Source organism: Triplophysa dalaica, chromosome 1 (genome assembly GCF_015846415.1).
Source record: "Triplophysa dalaica isolate WHDGS20190420 chromosome 1, ASM1584641v1, whole genome shotgun sequence".
Taxonomy (NCBI): Eukaryota; Metazoa; Chordata; class Actinopteri; order Cypriniformes; family Nemacheilidae; genus Triplophysa; species Triplophysa dalaica.
In genome coordinates, this window is record NC_079542.1 from 33,105,835 (window position 1) to 33,126,500 (window position 20,666).

General features: G+C 37.9%; 2 protein-coding genes across 4 annotated transcripts in view; both read right to left on the bottom strand.

The window, feature by feature from the left end:
• The window catches only part of abhd17c (abhydrolase domain containing 17C, depalmitoylase), a 28,877-nt gene extending 25,491 nt beyond the window's left edge, over window positions 1-3,386 (bottom strand). The window contains exon 1 of the mRNA XM_056749628.1: window positions 2,367-3,386. Within this exon, the coding sequence (XP_056605606.1) occupies window positions 2,367-2,851 (485 nt within the window). The 5' untranslated portion in view covers window positions 2,852-3,386. The remainder of the gene's footprint in view (window positions 1-2,366) is intronic.
• Window positions 3,387-14,151: 10,765 nt separating this feature from the next.
• Window positions 14,152-20,666, bottom strand: part of arnt2 (aryl-hydrocarbon receptor nuclear translocator 2) — a 64,804-nt gene continuing 58,289 nt past the window's right edge. For all 3 annotated transcript variants that reach the window (XM_056744783.1, XM_056744782.1, XM_056744781.1), the window contains 3 exons: window positions 20,107-20,275; window positions 15,734-15,879; window positions 14,152-15,524 (listed from right to left, as the gene is read on the bottom strand). In XM_056744783.1, the coding sequence (XP_056600761.1) occupies window positions 15,426-15,524; window positions 15,734-15,879; window positions 20,107-20,275 (414 nt within the window). In that variant the 3' untranslated portion in view covers window positions 14,152-15,425. The remainder of the gene's footprint in view (window positions 15,525-15,733; window positions 15,880-20,106; window positions 20,276-20,666) is intronic.

The following is a 20,666-nucleotide window of genomic DNA, read 5'->3' on the forward strand; positions in this document are numbered from 1 at the left end:
AAACACACTAACTGATCAAATCTGCAGACAGGCACAAACTTTCTGCGACAAGTTTCAACAGAAATTCTGGGCAAAATCTGAGCAATTGGACATTGCACACACCTGACACATCTTTAAACTGGATTTACACAAAGCATGCCGTGCACACTAGGACTGGGCGATGTTTAAAAAAAAATTGATAATCGACTTTAAAATCATTGCGATGTCCGATAATATCAGGTGTGTTTGACTTCATGCAACATTGCGATCGGTTTACTGATGTCAGTCATACGTCGATCAATCTGCGGATACGGACCGGAGAGAATTCATCCCGGACCTGCCAAGTGCCAAACAAATACGCAAGCAGGCACTCGTCCACAAACAGGCGCGCCAAGTGCACAAACCAGTGTTGCAGTGACTTCTTTCATAAGGTAAAGTGTGTAGCTTTGCCAACGCAGCTCATCTTTCTCGTGGTCTATCTGTGCAGCGACCGGGTAGAAAACAGCAGGACATTCAACTGACCGAACAAAATTGTCAAAAAAAAAAATTCTGCTACTAACTGCCTAGGCATGTGAACATTCACGCTAAAACCTACATCGCATGATAATGTTAAAACGCGCATTTTCCATTATTATCGATTATCGCGTGGTATCTGTCCATTTTAATCGACATCAGGATTTTCCAAGACTATCTACGATAAGATTGTCAAATCACCCAGTCCTAGTGAACACAAAGATAGTCGGCAATAGGTGTGCTGACTTAAAACAGCAAAGACGACGGGCTAGACACGAGTGGTGTGTATTTTGCATAACCACAGTAATGTTGTTAAAAACCAATTTGCGTAAAAACTGTTCAATAAAACAGTTTTGAGTCACTTCCATTCCCACGCAAGACAAGACCAGCTAAGCGATGAAACAACTACTGCACAGGGCCCACTTATTAATAACTTCAGACTTATCTAGTTGAATAAGTCTGCCATCCCAGTGTTATAAATAAGTTTTGGAAACGGTCCTACTCGCCCCTTGAACCGGCGTCGGTCCTGATGGGAGACGGGCGCTCTAACAAGGAGGCTAAAGACTCCTAAAGCATCTGTCGCTAGAGCATCTCTGTTGGTCGGGGAGTGAGGTTTCCTTGCACAGCACTCTCTCGCTGGCTTCCGTTACGCTATTCCCAACTGAATTTTATCAATCAGCATCAACTGAGGCTTTCCTGAATAAAAAATAAAAGCATTTCCTCTCCACATACAATCTGTTATACTTCAGACACCTCATATGATATTTTCAATCTAATCTAAACCTAAAGGTTAACACAACATCGCCACTTCATTCATTTGCATGAGGTCTGTAATTGTTTAAACTGATAAACTATAGCCGAGAAAAGTGGGAATAAACACAAAAACAAAAGAGGATCTGCAAGTGTCTACAACCTTAAACCTTCTCCTCTCATATTCACATGGATGAACTTGCACGAAAGTCTTTTTAGGTGGCCGTTACGACTAAACAACGGTCTACCAGTACAGGTCATCTGCGCCGACAAAAATATGACAGATTCGTGCAGAGTTGAAATATGCCACACTTTTCCTACCAATTACATTTTTCTTTAATCAAATCATTTGTCCGAATCTATTCTGCTCATACTTTCCCCAAAAATAACAAAAAAAATGTAAGAGCCTAATCATATCAAGCTTCTTATGAACAAAATGAATCTTGCATCACATCCTAACCAGAGTGTCATGCAGAGTAACAGCCAGTAGCTCCGCCCACAGCTGATCTCATTGGGAACAAGTGCCACTGCCACTCCCTATAAATATTGATCCTCACACACAGACTGATCCTGAACATTCAACAACACCAACACTTGACGTTAAATGCAAGAAATTGAAATCAACACAAAAGTATTTGAAGCGCACAATGTTTTAGTGTGTAAAAACACTGAAGACACCGGCATCTCCTCACATTTAATGAGACATAACAGTGATGCATCTGGTTCAGACACAGTGATGGCTTGAACATGTCTGTGAACTTTAAGACCATCTATTATTGTGTGATTTAAAAAGTTTGTATATTTGAAACTACATATATTTAAACCTCACGTTCACTTCATTTTGATCAAATGAAACCTCTTTAAAATAACGCTGCCCCTAATATTGCATTCCACCAATCATCTTGGTGATACACCAAAAACCCATCTCATTGTATAAATGGGGCATCATCAGTGAACTAATAATCCAGTCAATAATCCCAATAAAATGATTTTTTTGAAATTCTATATACAGGGTGTTTTTGACCACAACGTAACAGACATACGTATACATTGAAAACACAAAGCCATCAAAAGAGGGGGATTGCCGTGCCCAAATACAGAAGCACCTGTTCCAAGACACTCACTTGTTCCTGAGCACCTGCCAGGCCGCTTCAATATCAGCATACAGGTTCTTCTCGGACGGTTTCCCGGTGCTGACCCCATAACCCGAGTAATCGTACGAGAACACGTTGCAGTTGATCCTGGATCCAAGGCCGATGTAGAAGCTGCACATCTGGCCCAAATCCACGGCGTTCCCGTGCGAGAACAAGAGCGTGTAGCGACTGCTGGGCGCGCACCGGACGAACATGCAGCCCACCCGGTTCCCGCGGCTGGTTCGGGTGACGAGCACCTCGACGGCATCGAGCTCGCGCTGCGAGTACTGCCAGTCGGCGCGCTCGGTCAGGTGCAGGCTGGACGCGCCGTTCGCGTCCGTATGGATGGAGTACGTGGGCTCCGGCGGCAAAAACGCCAGTTTGGCCGCGATGCGACTCGGACAGGGCGGGCAGCAGAAGAGCCAACACAATTCGCCGAGAGAGAAACTGTTCATTCTCGGACCTTGCTCGGGCATGGAGAACGGTTGACTGGGAGAGGGTAACGGTTGGTTCCCGGTCGTGTGCGTATGTTTATCTGTGGATGTAGAGGTATAAAATAGTTAAATCGACCGTTTCACCGTCTCTAGGATGCTAGCTGAGGCGTGCTAAGCGTTTGCGGTTTTGTGTCGGCGATTCGGTCGCTAGTATTTGCTTTTTGACATTTTAAAAACGTGTGTTACGATACACCGACGATTCGTCTCGTGGACCCTTTGATCGGAGGCTGAAATGTTTAAAAAGCGATAATTTGGACGCCACATTCACCGTCAAGCTAGCCATCCATACAGAATGTAAGCTGCCATTGCTCCTGCAAAGAATGCCCAAAGTCGGATTTTCCGGTGATGGCGGATATCCGGTTCCAGCTGTCTGACGGTGACGTCATGAGCTTTTCCCTTGGAGTCCCGGCAGATCGAGAAAAGGGCTCCATTTGTAATGTAATGTAATTTAATGTAATGTGAACCGAACATCTGATTTTTTTTATTTGAACAAATAAATAAACCGGGCATCATATATGCTTATATAATGTGAAAGGAACAATTTAAAAGTGATACAAGTTAAAATAATAAATGTTTGATGATATGAAGAGAAGAAAAAAAAACGAAAACAATTATTATTATTAATAATAATAAACAATGTGGAAAAGTTAGAGTTTTGAGTAATTATTATTTTAATGTTAACATGTTAATTATGATTATCATTCAATAATTTGACAGATTATTTGTTAAGATTATGTAAAAATGAATTCAATATGATGTAACTCCCAACAGATTTATCAGTATTTAATATTCAGTAATCAGATTTCAAAAACATTCAGTGATCAGTTCATAGCCATCAGTATATTTCTCATGGGAATGTCTTAAATCAAATGGAAGAGAGAGAGAGAGATCATGAGACCGAGCGAGGCTGCCTTAGCATTCTTTATATTCTCGCCTAATCAGTAAAAAGCATATGGTGTCCGGGCAGGAATGGATTTATCACACCCTAAAGGACGAAGCATGCTCACTAGATAGCAATAATTAGCTCCTTGGATGTAGAAATGTTCTGTGGGAGCTGCTCAGAAGAAGTGTGGATGCATGGGAAATGCACCGGGTGTTGATTGCTCGGGGTCCATCTGTGTTATATTTAAAAGGAGATAGGGTGCACCCATTTACTGTGAATAACTTCTGTGGAAAAACAAACTGTGGCCAAAAGAGCATGAGGTCTGACTGCATGTTTTTGTTCAGCGGGTACACCCACATAATGTAAGTCAATCACCATATGAATTTGCGAGCAGATCTTGTAGAGCAGTTCAGCCGATTGAATCTGTTGAAATAATTTGATTCATGTAGTTTTAATGAACAAAGACGACATGATTCGTGTCAGTGCATTAAGGTTTTGTGATCAGTTTTATTCATCTGCCTATGAAAATACTTGGCATGATTTCCACAAAATAAAAAGTTCAAAACCCCCAAAGAACATTCAGCAGATGTCCTTTAAGTAATAAACTGCAAAAGCATTCAAAGCAATTTCCTCAAATAGCTCCAATACCAGACATTTACTGCAAGACCTTCAAAAGTCATAGTTGGTAAATCAACCGAGTTTTTTTTCGCTTCATGCACAGATGTGGCTTGTGAAATTGAGTTTTGTATCTGCAGGGCTCTATCTGTCTAAATGAAAGAAACAGACTGCTGGATTCGGAGCTTTGACTTCTCTGATCTCTGGAGACCTGACCATGTCAAATTCAGGTTGTGAACCAATCCTATCAGAATCATCTAAACCTCAAAGAATTGGCTTTAAAAGCGTCACAATGCCATGCTATGGGAGCCGCAAAGCCTGTAAGTCGCATAGACAATATACAGTATATATGAGTTGCATTTTAAAGAACATGTAGTGATGTTTTCATTTAGAAAAGTAGTCATCAAACCACCCTGAATAAACAATCATCTAGGTGAGGATGGGTGAATCTTACAGAAGCTGTCAGGAACATGCACATTTAAAATTTTACAGGTTTTTATCACATTTTTGTTATATTTTGTCAGTTAGGAACATTTTCTCCATAGCTTTCATTCTTCTGTTATGTACCAAAATATATAGCCAAAGAAAAATTGAAGAGACCACTCTAGTTTGCCTTTAAAGTCCCCGTGAACCAGATGTTGCGATCGTTTTTACTTCCATATTTTAATGCATTTCCGTGTGAAAAGTAATTTTGAATGAGAAAATAGTGGGCATGGCTTTTGTCTTTCTCTGCGATTTGATTGGATGTATAAAAACAGCCATAGCATTTTGAAATGGAACTGGTTGCAGACTGACAGTTGAAGGGGAGTAGGTAACGGATGCCCAAGCCATCTAACATACGTCATTTAAGATGGATAGTCACTGCATAGTGCATTTTCAGATTTCAACTGAAAATTGTGATGGGACTCAATTTAAAAAAAGAAATGAGTCACATTGATAAACTATTTACTATACACACTGCAATATTTCATAAAAAAAATGGATTTTAATTTTACGTTTTAATGGGACTTTAATCATGATTTATACATGCATTGTGTTCATTGGACAGAAACAAATATCATGAATGACAAAAAGTCACCAAACAGCAGTGTGATAGACCGAGCATGGCAAGATACATAAAAGTTGTAAATCAGGCTTATTCCATCAATTATTTTCTGAACTGATCCTAAAACCCGTTAACATTAATATTTACTTTCATCGTTTACATTTTTTTATATTACCCAGTTTCAATTTTCTGCACATAAATGCGAATAAAAACATTATTTTCATTTGGAATTTAGGAGAAATCTCTATTTTAGGATATGTCAGGACAAGTTATTTTCAGTTAAGACCGCTCAAACATGAATTTTTGTCTTCTAAATCTGTACAATAGCCTTATGTGAAGAACAGACTTAAATGTATGCAGCATATTTGCCTTTAGATTTTTAGAAGTTGCTTAGAGAAAGGACCATTTCTCAAAAAAAAACTTTTCATCATCTGTTTATAACACATGTGGCTTCAAAAAAGTATTTTATTATTTGATTTTTTTGGTGTTTGAATCATCCGTTTAAGCTTTTGTTGTTTTCGCAACGATGCATGAGCTGACGTTGACAACAATGGGCTTTAGAAATCACAGACTTTGACACAGCACTGCACAACAGAATAGCATTTACAAGAAATAAACATTGTGCGGTCACATGACTATGTTTTCTTGTACTTGTTCACCGTGCATCACCATTTCGTCTCATATGCCTGGGGCTGGACATTCCCACAATATCCCAGCAGGATCTGTTGTTCTGCTTCCAAACACTACAGCAATATCCGGATCACTCATCACAGCACATTGTAATAAAAATTCAGCTTTGTATGTTAATAGAACAAATTCTCCAGATGCTGCAATAAAAAAGGCTTTAATCAAACGGACAGAAATCGACTGCCTGCGATGGCTGGAATGCTTTGTTTGCATGAACGTCATATTTGTGTTTGATGGCTTTGGTCAGCTGAAGATCTAGAACCAAGACTAATGCTTTATATCCCGAAATATGACATTCAGCATTGAATACTGTCACGGCAGAACTGTTTGATGGCTTTTGGAAAGCAATTCTGACAAAATAATGTTTGTGTAACCATGTAAAATTGGATTGTTTTTAAATCTGGGCTCATAGAATTTGGTGTGCTAACATTGTCAGTAAAGAGTGTGCAACAGTTGGCATGTCATGGAACAACCAATCAAGTGAGGTGTCTAAAGCTGACTTGTTATTATATAAACTTGAACATGTACGTACATAAGACAGTATGTCAAACTATGTGGAAAAACAATTATTCATCAGATTACTCAATCAAATGAGCAAACACAACTACAAGCCAAGTAAACTTAGAATACGCCACAACTTTTAAGTATATCTTCATCAAAAGATTAACGACAAGTGCAGAGTTATTATAGTTTAGTATTTAATAACATTTTAAATTAGCTTTTACTTTTGTTGATGTTTTGTTATGTGCTTTTGTCATTTTTTATGTTGCCAAATAAGATTAATTTGTTTTGGTTTTATTTTAGTTGTGTTTATCATTGTGGTTTCATTTTTAGTAGATTAAAATAACCTTGAGTGCATATGGTATATGTTTTCTGTCAGTCTAGTAGAGCGTTCCCACAGATTTTTTTACAATTTACCTGATTGTCTGACCTCCTCGCTCACTTTCTTCCCAGCAAGATCCGTTTTATTCCTGTTTCGATAAATAGATGTATCGTACACATACAGCAATGATGATTTTGTCATCGATTGTTGTTTTGGATTTCTGCTTCCGCTCGCTATTACGTCACTACTAGAACAAGCTCCTGATTGGTTAACGCGGCGAGAATTTTCACCAAAGTTCCGCTTTTTCGATTCGATAATCGTGCCGCTGGATGTCCTATCGCGTCTTTGCATTGCCGTAACATGTAAATCACTTGCGCTTAACGCTTCATTCGCATTCGGTGGGAACACAACATAAACCAAGTGTAGATTTTCTTGTTTTTTATTTTAAGAGACAAAATAACACTAAAGCACACTTAAATAAAATTTAGAGGCTTTTAGCCAGACAGAACACAATGAATTCAAGACAGCACGGTGGATTCTTCGTCATGTTTATGTTGTGTTGGAGGAGAGATAACAGATTCAATTATCCAAAACACGCACAAAAATTACCAGCTAAAATTACACAGCACTCTGTATTCAAAGTGAGAAAAGCATTTTCTGGGGTCAGTTGCCCTCTCCCCTCCAATGGTTTGAAGGCAGAGTAGAGATGTCAAAATATCTTTACCGTCACGTCCATCACAGCGTTGCCCCGGGTTGTCAAGGTAATTGATGTCTTCTCAGGATTTTTGCTGTAAACAGTGCGGATGAAAACTTAGTTTACCCGAGGGAGCTTTTCTTCATAAAGAATAAAAAATGTATAAAGTCTATATGATGTGATCAGTAATAAAAAAATGTATTCTATCCCATTTTTTTAAAAGGAGAAACATTAACTATACATTATAACACTCCGAACATAGACTTTAACATCCGAGACTCTATTCATGCATATGCAAACTAATAAGAAGACTCATATATAGACTGAAATTAATCAATATTGAAGCCCTCTACATAGGCAACAAATGATGCTTCTTATACAAAGCATGTTTGTCTCGACAATTTTTTTACAAAACTGGGTGAAACCCTAAACCACACCCCGCCTAAAGTAAGTACATGTAGTTAATTATTTTTACTCAATACTTAAATAATTAAACCCTAACACGGGCACTGTAAAATAAGGTGTAACCCAGAATTGTTGTTTCCATACTTTTGACTAATAACCCGATACTCTAATATGCAAAAAAAAAATGAAATTAGCACTATATTGTGTACAATAATTTTTCATTTTATATTTATATCTAAAGCAATCCATAACGTTGTCTCTTTATTAACAAAAACAAACTAAAATATTGACTTTAATCGATATATTCTCCTCTGTCTTTGGTGTGCGTGCACGACGCATGCGCATTCGGTGGGGGCAGACGCCGGCGTTCTGACTGACAACCCAGAAGCGCAACTCTGTGTTTACGAGCAGACGCACACTGTATATGAGCTGATCTTTACAATATGTCTGATGATTTCGATATGGAAGAAGACTTACACTTTTGCCTAACCACACAAACCGAATGCCTATGCGTCGAAGTGCCTTGGTGAACCCGCACATAGACTGACAAGATAGAAGAAAATATATTGGTTGAAGTGGTTATTTTGGTTTGTTTTTCACAGATAAAGTATTCTTGTCGCTTAAAAAAATATATATTAAGCCACTATAAGCAGATTGACAAATTTGAGGATGTCTTTATTACTTTTCTTGACCTTCACAACAATTATAACCATGATGTCTTTGAGGAGGCTTGGAAATCTTGCGGATGACATCTAAAATATCTTTATTTGTGTTCCGAAGACGCCGGGAGGTCTTAAAACATTCTGAACGCCACGTGGGTGTGTAAAAAATAACATAATTTTGATATTAACTTTTCCTTTAATAAAAACACTACAATATTCCATATCAAAAAGGAGAGCTGTCGATTGCAATTTCATGGCGACTTCAATATACTTTTTGATATTGTGAAGTATTTTATTTTACTTGACTGCCATCTTGAATTAATTTGTGTGATGCATCATGGGACCATGGGCTGTCTCCGTGAACAAAACATGTGAAGCTGCCTCCCTTCCTTTGCTTATATCTTGAACAGCAGAATATTTCTATAGCAAGAGCACGAAGAACACAGTTAGGATGGCCTAAAATGTTATGTTTGTCCATATGCCGCTCACTAGGTTTTGGAACAGAGCCAATATCTTATCAAAGTAGAGAATCTGAGTGTTTTTGTCAAACTGAACATGTAAGTATAGTTAAAGTGAGGATAAGTATGTCACAGCGGGATGGATTGTTGTTTTAGGGGCCTCTGAAATTTCGGAGAAATCGCAAAGAAGATCTGAGCATGCACAGCTGTTTCAAGGGCGATACTACTTTGCCCGCAAATGAAATCTGAGAGCACATTTACTGAGGCAAGTGCAGATTTCTTGTGATTTAGGAGAGAGAATGAAACGTTCTGAAAATAGAAAAGAAATATTTGAATCTTGAGGCAAGACTAGGACTGTATAAAATCTGTTGACTTCCGACTGTTTATTTTGGAGTTTTGAGTGGGGAAAATTTGTGAATTCGGTGTCAAATTTGGTAAATTTGTGAATTACTTTAGCTAGTAAGTAAAAACAATCATGTTAGCTTAAACTACTGAAAACACTACCTCTTTCTCACTTTACAATCTGAAGAACCTTTTGTGAAACAGAAAGGTTCTTCAAATGTGAAAGGTTCTTCATGGAACCAAAAAGTTCTTCTATGGCATCAAAGAACTTTGTCAAGCACCCTTTCTTTTAAGTGTTAGGCTGAAAAAAAACTTTTCTCCAGTTGCATTACTTGTGCATGTAGCTTTTGTTGTTTCCTAGGATGCTGCCTCATTTATTACATTTATCCCAGTGTCTAAATAAATAAATGTAAATATTTGATAAAGACGCAGAGGGTGGGAACTAACAATATTCTTTTAAAGTTTTTAAATTTGTCAAAACTTTCTGTCAGCACAGATATGACGTGGATCTTGACTGATACGTAACAAAGTTAGCTGTCTAAATCAACCGAACGCAATCTACTGTATTATTCCGACAGAACAAACCACAGCAGACTCTGTTCAATTTTCGAGAATCTTACAAAACAAATCTATAACATTGCTGGAACCACCGGGATGACGGTTACATTTATTTTTGTAGATCAAAACCCGTTAATGTTTTGCTTCAAAAGCCAGGTTTGAATGTGTGATACCAAACGGGCCGTGAATCGATCCAGTCAGATTCGACAGTACGACACATCAAACGCCAAACAAACACATTCAAGATGAAACCTCGCTGCAGGCCTGTATGCTGTAAGGGCATGAATCTTTTCTACGTCTAAATGATGCTTGAATAACTACAGTATCTCAAACAAAGTCATGCAACAGATATCAATTATCACATGCAGGAATGATAAGTAAAGGTAGTTGCACGTCATGCGGTTACATAAAGAAAAGGTGTGACCCCTGCAAAACATCTCGAGTTTCCTTACAAGCATCTCAGATGTCTCCCTCGCTTTCAGTCAGCCAAATCAAAGCACGAATGAATGCCAGAGCCATCCAAAAAGAGCCTGGGCATAAAATCGGGAGGCACGCGATGAACTTGATTTTACTGTTATTTATGCTCGCAGCCAGTCAAGTCATGTCATGCTTCATGCAGGAATAACACAACATTAGGATTTTGACAGTTTACAGAAATGCAATTATATCATGAAGCGATGTGCTCTCTCGATGCGGGTAGAGACAAACAAACACAAAAAAAGTCCAGTCGTAGGGATTGTTTTAACGTATGAATGCACACGGACAACACCTTAATGTGATAGTTCACCCAAAAATGAGAATTCAGTCATCATTTACTCACCCTCTTGTCATTCAAATTCCATGACTTTCTGTCTACCGCAGAACACAAAAGGCGATATTTTGAAGAAAGTTGCTAACTGAACAGCATTGGACCCCATTCACTCTCAATGTCAATGGTGTTCAGTTAACTACAATATTTTTGTGTTCTGCAGAAGTTAGTCATACAGGTTTGAAATGACACAAAGGTGAGTAAATTATGACAATTTTTTATTTTTCTGTGAACTACATCTGTGCCACACTCTTTTATCAGAGTTCTCTTTCAAAAATGTAGCTGTTATTGATGCTGGTTTGTCTGATCATTGGCCAGTTTTGTTGGACAGTGTTTTTGCTTCTGCTAGATCAGGTAAACCAGCTTTCTACCTATCTCTCTAGGTTTATTACATGGCTTCTTGGATGCAATTTAAGTCGCTTTGGATAAAAGCATCTGCCAAATGCTGAATGTAAATTCCGAGATAAAAACATCTCAAAACTAATAACACACTGTAAGCCAGATTCAGCAAATCATTTAGCTTTTTTTAACAGTCAGCCCCTCTGCATTTTCCTCAATATCAACCTATTTCATCTGTCGATCTTTCAAACATTATTTTAGGGATGAAACCTACCACCTGTTCTCTCGATGTTGCTCCTACTAAGCTGCTTATGGATTTACTTACTTCTGTTTTATCTAGTTTGCTCTCTATTACCAATAGGTCTTTACACACTGGCACCGTTCCATGTAGTTTTAAACATGCTGTGGTCCAGCCTGTACTCAAAAAAACAAATCTTGATCCCACTGATTTTAATAACTATAGGCCTATTTCAAAATGGCCTTTATTGCAGAATTTTAATAACAAATTTGAATGACATCCTTTAATAACAAGCAAAACATAGTACACATTCTGCTCTCTTAAGGGTACTGACAAACTTATATTTGAAACATATGAAGCAAACCAATCTAATGTAGTATCACAGATTTCAACCACAAGATTTAACCTTTTTAATTGGATGTTGCGATCCACTGTGTCGAAAGCAGAACTCATATCCAATAATTGAACATTAACAATTTCCGACAAGTCTGCCGATAACAGGAGACCACTTATTGGTGAATTTTCATCAGGCAAATACCCTATTATTTTTGGTGCACCCCAGGGCTCCATCTTAGGTGCAATGTTATTTTCTTTGTATTTGCTCCCTCTTCGTTCTATATTTGAATTTCATGAAGTTTCCTATCATATTTATGCAGATGACACTCAATTTTACCTACCGCTAACATCAGGTTCTAATGCAGTGTCCTTTAATGGGTTGTTTAGTGGACATCCCGGTTTGGATGGACAATAATTCATTCAGTTAAATCAGAAAAAGACTGAAGCTATTTGTTTGGCAGTCCTCACCTTGTAAATAATTGGAGCCCTACTATGGGTCCTCTCGGAGAGAACATCGGAGATAAAGTAAAAATTCTGGAAGTTATTCTTGATCCTGACCTACATAGTTAGAGGCAGTGTTCTACACCTCAAGGGGCTTTGCAAGCTTAAAAACTTTATCAGTTTTAATGATCTTGAGACTGTTATTCATGCTTTTATTTCAACAAGGTTGGATTACTGTAACGCACTTCATGCTGGAATTAACCAGACCTTGCTCGCTCTCACAGTTACATCTAGTGTAGAATGTCGCAGCTCATTTTCTGACAGGGACCAAAAAGAGGGAGCATAATAACCCTGTATAAGCCAAACTTCGTTGGCTACCTGTTGAATTCAGAGTTGATTTTAAGATTTTAATCTTTGTTTTTCAAGCACTTTCCCCATCGTGTATTTCAGATCTGTTCTACCCCTACTCTCCTGCAAAAGCGCTTGGATCCTCCTCCCAGCTGTTCCAAAAACTTGTTTTAAATCTAAAGGTATTAGGGCTTTTTCAGTTCTTGGTCCTAAGCTCTGAGAATTCATTACCTTTGTCCATTAGATCTGCACTATCCACCTTCAACCATTCTGCAACCAGTTTAAGAGATTGTGAGTTGTACTTCACTGTATCACTGGCCTGCATGATTCTTTTCTCAAGCGAAACACCTAAATGAATTTAGTAAATATTTTGAGCTCTACCGGTGGGAGTGAGTAAAGCCCTGCATGTGCTCAAATCCCCTTCCAGTTCTCTGAGCAGTGACATGAATACACAGGATAAGTGACTATCATTGAACAGCCTTTAAGTCAGACACCGTTCAGTGAATTCAACTTGAGTTGTATGTAATAATAACTAAAGACTGTATGACTCTATCTTTCATTATAGGCTAAACGTAATAAACACATGTTTTTATCGTTTAAAGATTTGTGCTAAAAGTCAACATGAAAATAGTTGTGCATGCTTCCTAAAATGTTTCAATAATTAATAAAGTTTTGTTTGGCTTGTTAACATTATAAAAACATTAATCCACGACTTCTGCCAAGAATAAACTACCAGCTCCCTTAAAACCTCTCTTGAAAAACACGATGTGAGCCAACAGAAGATAACTTTTCCGGACTCTATTCATTGCCTAGAAAACCATTTAAATCACATTTTCCCATTAACTACTTGAGTATATGAGGCCATTCATTAATCTTATGAATTATACATTACATTTAGCCGTTAACTGCATAACTGAAAGTATATTAAAAACATTCATTGTTCATTAAGACAAGGATTTGACTACCGAAATGACTACAAAATATTAAAGCATCTACATTACGATCAACAAATATTAATAACAGTTAAATTTCTCATCTCAAGTTTTGCTTTGTTTTCTATGAGCTTTATGTTTCGCTATGTATTTCTTTTGTATATTCGAATAAACCCTGATACGCTGTAGTTCGTCTTTACCGGTTTAGTGTTTTACCCATTTTGTACCACATGCATCATATTTTGGTTTAATCAAACCTGGGGGTTGTAAAAAGACGTATTAACAATTTAACCCCCATTATACAAGTCTGAAATGAAAAACTGATGGACAATCCTGCCTGAAAGTCCTGAAATTTGTCACATCAAATTTAAATAGTTTTTCATGTTTTTCTTGTAAATTTGCAGTCCTTTTTCGTAAATTTACTTTTTTTAATACAGTTTTTCAGAAATACAGCGTTATTTTCCCGGCAGCAAGGGCGCCAGTAAAATACCGTAAAATATCAGTTTTGTCATGTAGAATTACATGTTTTTCTTGTAAATTTGTGGTCTGTTTCTGGTATTTGATGATTTTGAATGAATTTCAAATGATGTAATAAAATCTATAAATAAAACCAAGTTCCATAAAGGACGGTTTTTAAATAATACAAAAAATTAGTGAAAACATAAAGGTTAAATTCTGTATAATTACAGTTGAAATGTTTATTCAGCAGCCCAATAATACAGCTGAGTCTGTTTAATTTAAATCCACATATTCAATGAGAATTTACTGTCACGAGTACAATTTATAGTCATAAAGTTACACAAAATAATGGAACACATTTACACAATTTATACACTTCTAAACTCATTGTACAATGAACAAGCTAACTAAGTTACAAGCGTTACCTATGTACTCACATTGCATACAATGATATTTAACCTACACAAGTATGTAGTAACGGTTTGTGACATAAAACACGGTCCAACATAAAAATCACATTATTTACATGAAAACATCCATTTGTTTAGCAAAAAGATTTAGATTCCCTTTCAAGTCCTTTTCTGTCCAGTTGTGGCATCATCGAGTTTCATTGTGAAAAAGATCGTAGAAGTCCAAGTCATCAGTTCAAAAGTTAATTGTAACAATAAATTGCAGCTGCCACAAAGATTACGATAAACGCTGCAAATGCATTTGCTTATATAAGTATGAGGCTGGTGCTGAGCAATTTTGTAAGAAACGAATGTTAAAAAAATTCTCAAAATCGTACATTTTTTATTCAAATACTTTTTTGTCTTTACATCCATCTACATGTATTATTAGTTCAGCTAGGTTATAGACATCACTACATAGACTAAATTTTACACGTTAAGCGTCGTTTCGCAATATTACGTACTCGCGCGGCGTTAAAAAATATCACAGCGTGGTTTTTTTTGTCAGCTAGATGCTGTTTGGCAACATGAAATGAGGTGCAACACTTGAAGAAAAATTATTCCTTCACATCACAAAAAATTGAGAAAATACGTTTCCTGTACGATAAAATAGAGATGGGGACTTCGCCAAGAACGAATAGCCTCGGCTAATAGCGTCATTTATTTGCATGCGCGTTTAGCATTGTATAATCAGCTGATTCAGTAACAGAAGTAGGCCTCTGCAAATTAAACAGACCCCCACAATCTCTGCTGAACACAAATAGCACAATCAAACGTCTCTTATAGACAAACGTCTGTTCGCAATAGTGCCGATTTTTGTACATGTGTGATTTTGCTGAAAAATCCGCAACTGTTTAGTGACAAAGAGCCTTCACACAAGTCGTTGTGTGTTTGTAATTGTCTGCATCTGAGCAAAGTCAATAGAGCGCTTGAAGTGAGCAAATATTCTGAAATGAAGCAGCGTCGTGTGCACATAAGAGATGAAAGTACTGCAGTCTGAACCAAAAACAAAACACACAAACAATCAAATCCGGTTACTCAGAAAATGGAGGGAACATGCCAAGGTCAGCAAAGTCTTCAATGTTGTAATTGGTTGTTCCTTGAGTGGGGTCCCCGGCCATCGGTAGCATGTCCTATGGGATGGGAAAAGAGAGCTGTGTAAATCAGACATCCTCAGAGTTTCTGATTGCTTTTGTGATTTTGTGTCGCACTTGTGCTACAACTGACAGTCGACGGTGAGCGCTGCTTAAACTCTTGTAGAAACGTACATAAAAGGCGGATACACCTGTTTATTTGAGACTTGACTGGGGTTATATCATGTCATCTAGACAGTCAGTGGTACCTGAAAGACCTCGGTCTGGTTGGATTGAGTGTGGGGGTGAGGATCTCCACCCTGCTGGCCGTGGTGTTGACTCTGCCACTGGGACCAGACCTCCGAGGGGCGACCCTGGAACTGCCCTCCGCTTTGACTGCTTTCTCCCGAAACATCTGGAGAAAAAGAAAACACAGGCACGTTGAAAACAGCTCCATATATACGGATCGAAAATACAATGTTACACCAGCATTATTCCATATTCAGTTCCTGATTGGTTGAATAGATCGTTCATAAAAAAACAAAAAGCTGTCGTTTATTCACCCAAAACCTTTGTGTGGGACAATCTTCTGTGAAACACAAAAGAAGATATTTAAAAAAAAAGCTCAGTGATTTTGTGTTTGAGTCAATGGATCCCAATGTTGTTTGATTATCAACGTTCTTGAAAATCTCTTATTTCGTGTTCTGCAGAAGAAAGAAAGTCATGTTGGTTTGAGTAAATGAAAGAATTTTCATTTTCGGCTGAACTGTCCCTTTAAGAATGTCATGTCATCACCAGTTCAAAACCATCCCGTCCATCAGAATCCAAACACGACGTCCTGGAGGCGTTTCGTTCCTGACCCCGATCCGACACGTACGCGTTTAGACTTTGCGATATTAACTTTCATATTATCTGCAACATGTCTACAGTTCCGGCGTTTAAATTGAGCGTGCTTGTAAAGTACTTCATCCGTGAGACCTCCATTTCGCTCAATTTGTTGCGCGGGGGTAGACATTTACTAGGCTGACAAACTCGTTTAAACGCACGCATCTAGAGTCTCGTCACCCCCAGGGCTCGAGTATTTGGTTAGGGAACGAGCGAGTCGGGGAGACTAATACGCGCGGCGCGGGTGGAGGTGGAGGGAGGTTTGGGCAGGATGGCACGGTGATGCCCTTGGGAGCTTTCTCGCGCTCTCCATGTTGATGAGACGCTGATGTAAGGTCAAACTTCACATTTCCCTACCGCGCCGATGCCGAGAAGGTCTCTCGCTCTCTTTCTTTCACCCATGCTGTTGTTCTCTCCCTCCAGGTACGGCTATTTGCATCCGCCGATATGTCTTATGAATCTCTCGATCAATTTTCCTTTTCGTCTTGTGCGTCTCTCCCTCGGCAATCTATCCGTGTTGCAGACCTGCATCGTTTGGAGTGTCTGGGTCGCTCGCGTGTCTGTGTGATAAGATAAAAGGCGCACTTCGCTCGAGCGCTTGTATTCTCGGGCCACTCCATCAAAAGTGATTTTCAAAGACGTTTTGGATTTTGTAACAATACCAAACGCTGCCGTGACAAAGTGAACTCTGTTCAAACACTGAGCTGAGCTTTATCACAGTCCAGGGCTTTGACAAATCAATACTGTGACGTTTAAAAGCAACTCTTCTCACTTTCAAAGTGATACATAGAGCTCTTGAAACCAGCGGAGACGTCTGGAATTTTTACATAAGCATTCAAAGACCGCATTTTAGTCACAATAGGACATTTTGATGTGTGATGGTTATAAATGTGTTGCATTATGCAAAGATCAAACAAAACAAGCAATTTAGACAAACTGTAAAGATGAAACCCAGACACGACAGACTCAGCATTTGATAATTTGATATCTATATCATATCATCTTTGCCAAATCTGTGTAAAACACATGAGTTAGACTACTGTACCGGTAGGCTACATATTCAAATGTAGTAAAGAATATTTTATTGAAAAGTTGTCTTGTATATAAATCATCCAGGGTGTGCATGTTTGGTTGTGCATTTCTGATTTTCGACTGAAAAGTGCATGAATAAAACATTACATGAATCGGAGTCATCCACAGGTACATTTATATTCCATATGGAACTAGAAATGCAGGAAAATGCATCACGGATTCATTTGCTCGATAAGGTTGGTACCCTAAAACAGTAATACGTTTTCACATTCAAAGTGACAATATAAATGATTCCAAACATACGGAAGCTCACAGATGCCAAGCATCATTATGTTCTGGTTGTGCTTCCCCAAGGTCACAAGCAAGGTTATTTTGGTTGACTGAAATTAAAATTCGAAAACGTTTCTGTTCATTGAAATCAAACAAAATATTGACCTAAAAGTTATTATAAAAAACTTAAACTAAATTAAAAATGTAAATGTTGCACTGAAATAAGTTAAGTGCACTAAAATTATAATAATACACAGAAACCAAAATATTAAATGTCAATCTTATATTTCAACATAAAAAATAAATTATATAAGGATAAAAGCATAAAATAAAAGCCAATTTAACTCAAATCAAAACCAGAATATGGTCACAAGTATTCAATACATCAATGTGGTGAAATTAATTATAAAAAGTAAATAAATGCAATGTTAATACCCAACATCTCTAGAAAAAAGGATCGTAATGCAAAAATAAAAATTATTTCTCGATTCACCCTGTGTGTGTGACTCTTTCTTTTCTAAAACACAAAAGAAGATATATGAAGAAATGTCTCAGTGGTTTAGTGTTCATAAAATGAAAATCAATGGGGTTCATTGTTATTTTTCAACATTATTCAAAATATCTTCTTTTGTGTTCTGCTGAAGAATGAAAGGAATGACATGAGTTTTAATACATAATGAAAGAATTTTCCTTTTGGTGTAAATTTAGTGGAGATAAATGAAAGAATTACACCCAAGTGTCTGCCAGCCTCACTCCCAACCGTCCGTTACGTGTTTAAGGAGCGTCCACGTGACAAGACGATGATAAATGTTCCATTTGCTTTAATGGCACCATATTAAAAAAGAATTATCTGGACATGGCTCCATTTTCAAGTGGCTGGCAAAAGCCTTCAGGCTTTGGAAAGCTGTTCGGTGCGTGATGCACTCCAAATGGAAATGGATTTTTTAATGTCACCTTTTTAACATAAATTACTTATTAAATGGATACGCTAATCGCAGGTTGGAGGTATAGAGATACCCTCGAGGGAAACAACAAAGGAAAAAAGTCATTCTTCGAGCTTTCGCGCTTCAAATGAAATGGCATTGGTGAAGCTGAATGTAATGGAGAAATAAGACGAGGCTTTGTGCGACCGGATGAGAGTCAATAACAAGCAGTTCTACAGTTTCTTCCCGTAAGCTCTTCGGTATGTTCTGTCTTTGGAATGCCAAAGGTTGCACAATTGTGTTTGTGTGTCCTTGCCCTCCGTGTCACGCTGGTCAAATTCCGCACTTTCAAGTGTCAGAGATGCACAGAAACCAGATCCCCGGCGTGAAGCGAGAAGGTGCGACGCATGACAGATTCATTAAAACTCTCAGCGGGGTGTTTAAAGTTAGCCACGTTTCAAAAGAGAAGCGTCTCTGATGCGAAATCATGTGATCTTCATTAGGACGTGATGAACCTTGATCCTGCTCAACGTGAGATGTTCACTTTGTGAAACAGAAGGTTTTGATTTGATTTGTTATTGTATATATTTTACGATTATTTTTGACAAAATGTACAGTAATTATTTGTTGACCCCAATACTACAAAATGGCTCTCTTTAAAAGGAAAAGCACAGTTATGTGTGTACGCAATGTTTATGGGCATTTTGATTGACGATTGACAGAGTCTTTCCTAATGTAGGTTTTAGACCACCGATTCCATCACATTTAGGCGATTAGCTATAATTAAAAGTAATAGAGCGAATTTACAGGGTGAAAAATGAGGCGCATTCGGTAACGCACTCGTGATTGATGCTGTGGTGTCAATGAGGATTGTTTTGCCTACTAAAGATCAGACACTTTATTTCTTGCTGTACAGTAGAGATTCATATTTATATCAAAAACCTTTCATCTCACTACAAAGGTCTTTTACAATCTTTTCGTGTCTGAAGCCTGTATACTACAAGTCTGTTTCAGTCATTGACTGTAAAAGTGTTTATGGGAATCTATAAATCGCCGTGTGTGTATAACCCCTGGGAAGATCCCAGTGGTGTTGTAATGTCAACTCCGTATAAAGATCTGTTGATCCAAGATTTACGTCGTTCTGGATCGGATCGCTGTTTGAAGTGTGCGAGGGATCTTCGGAGCTCATTCTACTACTTTGAATAAACACAAAGGCGATAGTACAACAATAGTAGACAAATGAAATGTCACAATTCTTGATGCTACAGCAAAAAAGAATAGTGTGTCGGACACTTAAAATGTTAAATATGGATTACAAAAACAAAAGTTGAATGTTAACTGACAGTAATAAGTAAAAAAAACTAACATTAGTATTTTGAGTTCTTTTTCATCAATGTTGCTGTTAATTAGCGACGTAACAGTATTTTTTTTACATCGACAAATATGTTTTTTATATCTGAAGAGATGTGAATGATTTTATTAACGATGTGCAGAGAGGTTCAAATCTGTCATTATAAATAAACAGGTCTTACCGAAAGCAGTGCTGCGATTGGCCAGGTTGGAGTAGGCGTTGCCGGAGGGTGAGGAGGTGGCGGGGCTGGACAGCGGGCTGTAGGAGGACGGGTCGGCCTGGTAACTGTGACTGGAGCCGATGCCAAACGGTGAGGACTGAGCCTTACTGGACTGAGCCGGAATCTGCTGCTGTAGTGACATCAGATGATATGTTAATATACACATACTGCAGTCATTTACAGCATTACATCAACCACACCACTGACTGAAGATTCTCAGTTTCTTTCTTTCCTTTATCCCTTCATTCTTGTGTTTGTTCTTTGTGTCTTTCTTTCTTTCTCTTTCTGTCGTTAATTTTTTCTTTTGTTCTTTTTCTTCATTTCGTTCTGTCTTTATTTTCTTATTTCTTTCTTTCCTTCATTCTTTCTATCTTTTGTTTGTTCTTTCATTCGTTCTTTGTGTCTTTCTTCCTTACGTTCTTTTTATTCATTTCGTTCTTTCTTTGGTTCTTCTGTTCGTTCGTTCTTCGCATTCAGTCTTTATTTTCCTTTTTCTTTCAGTCATTCTTTCGTTCGTTTGT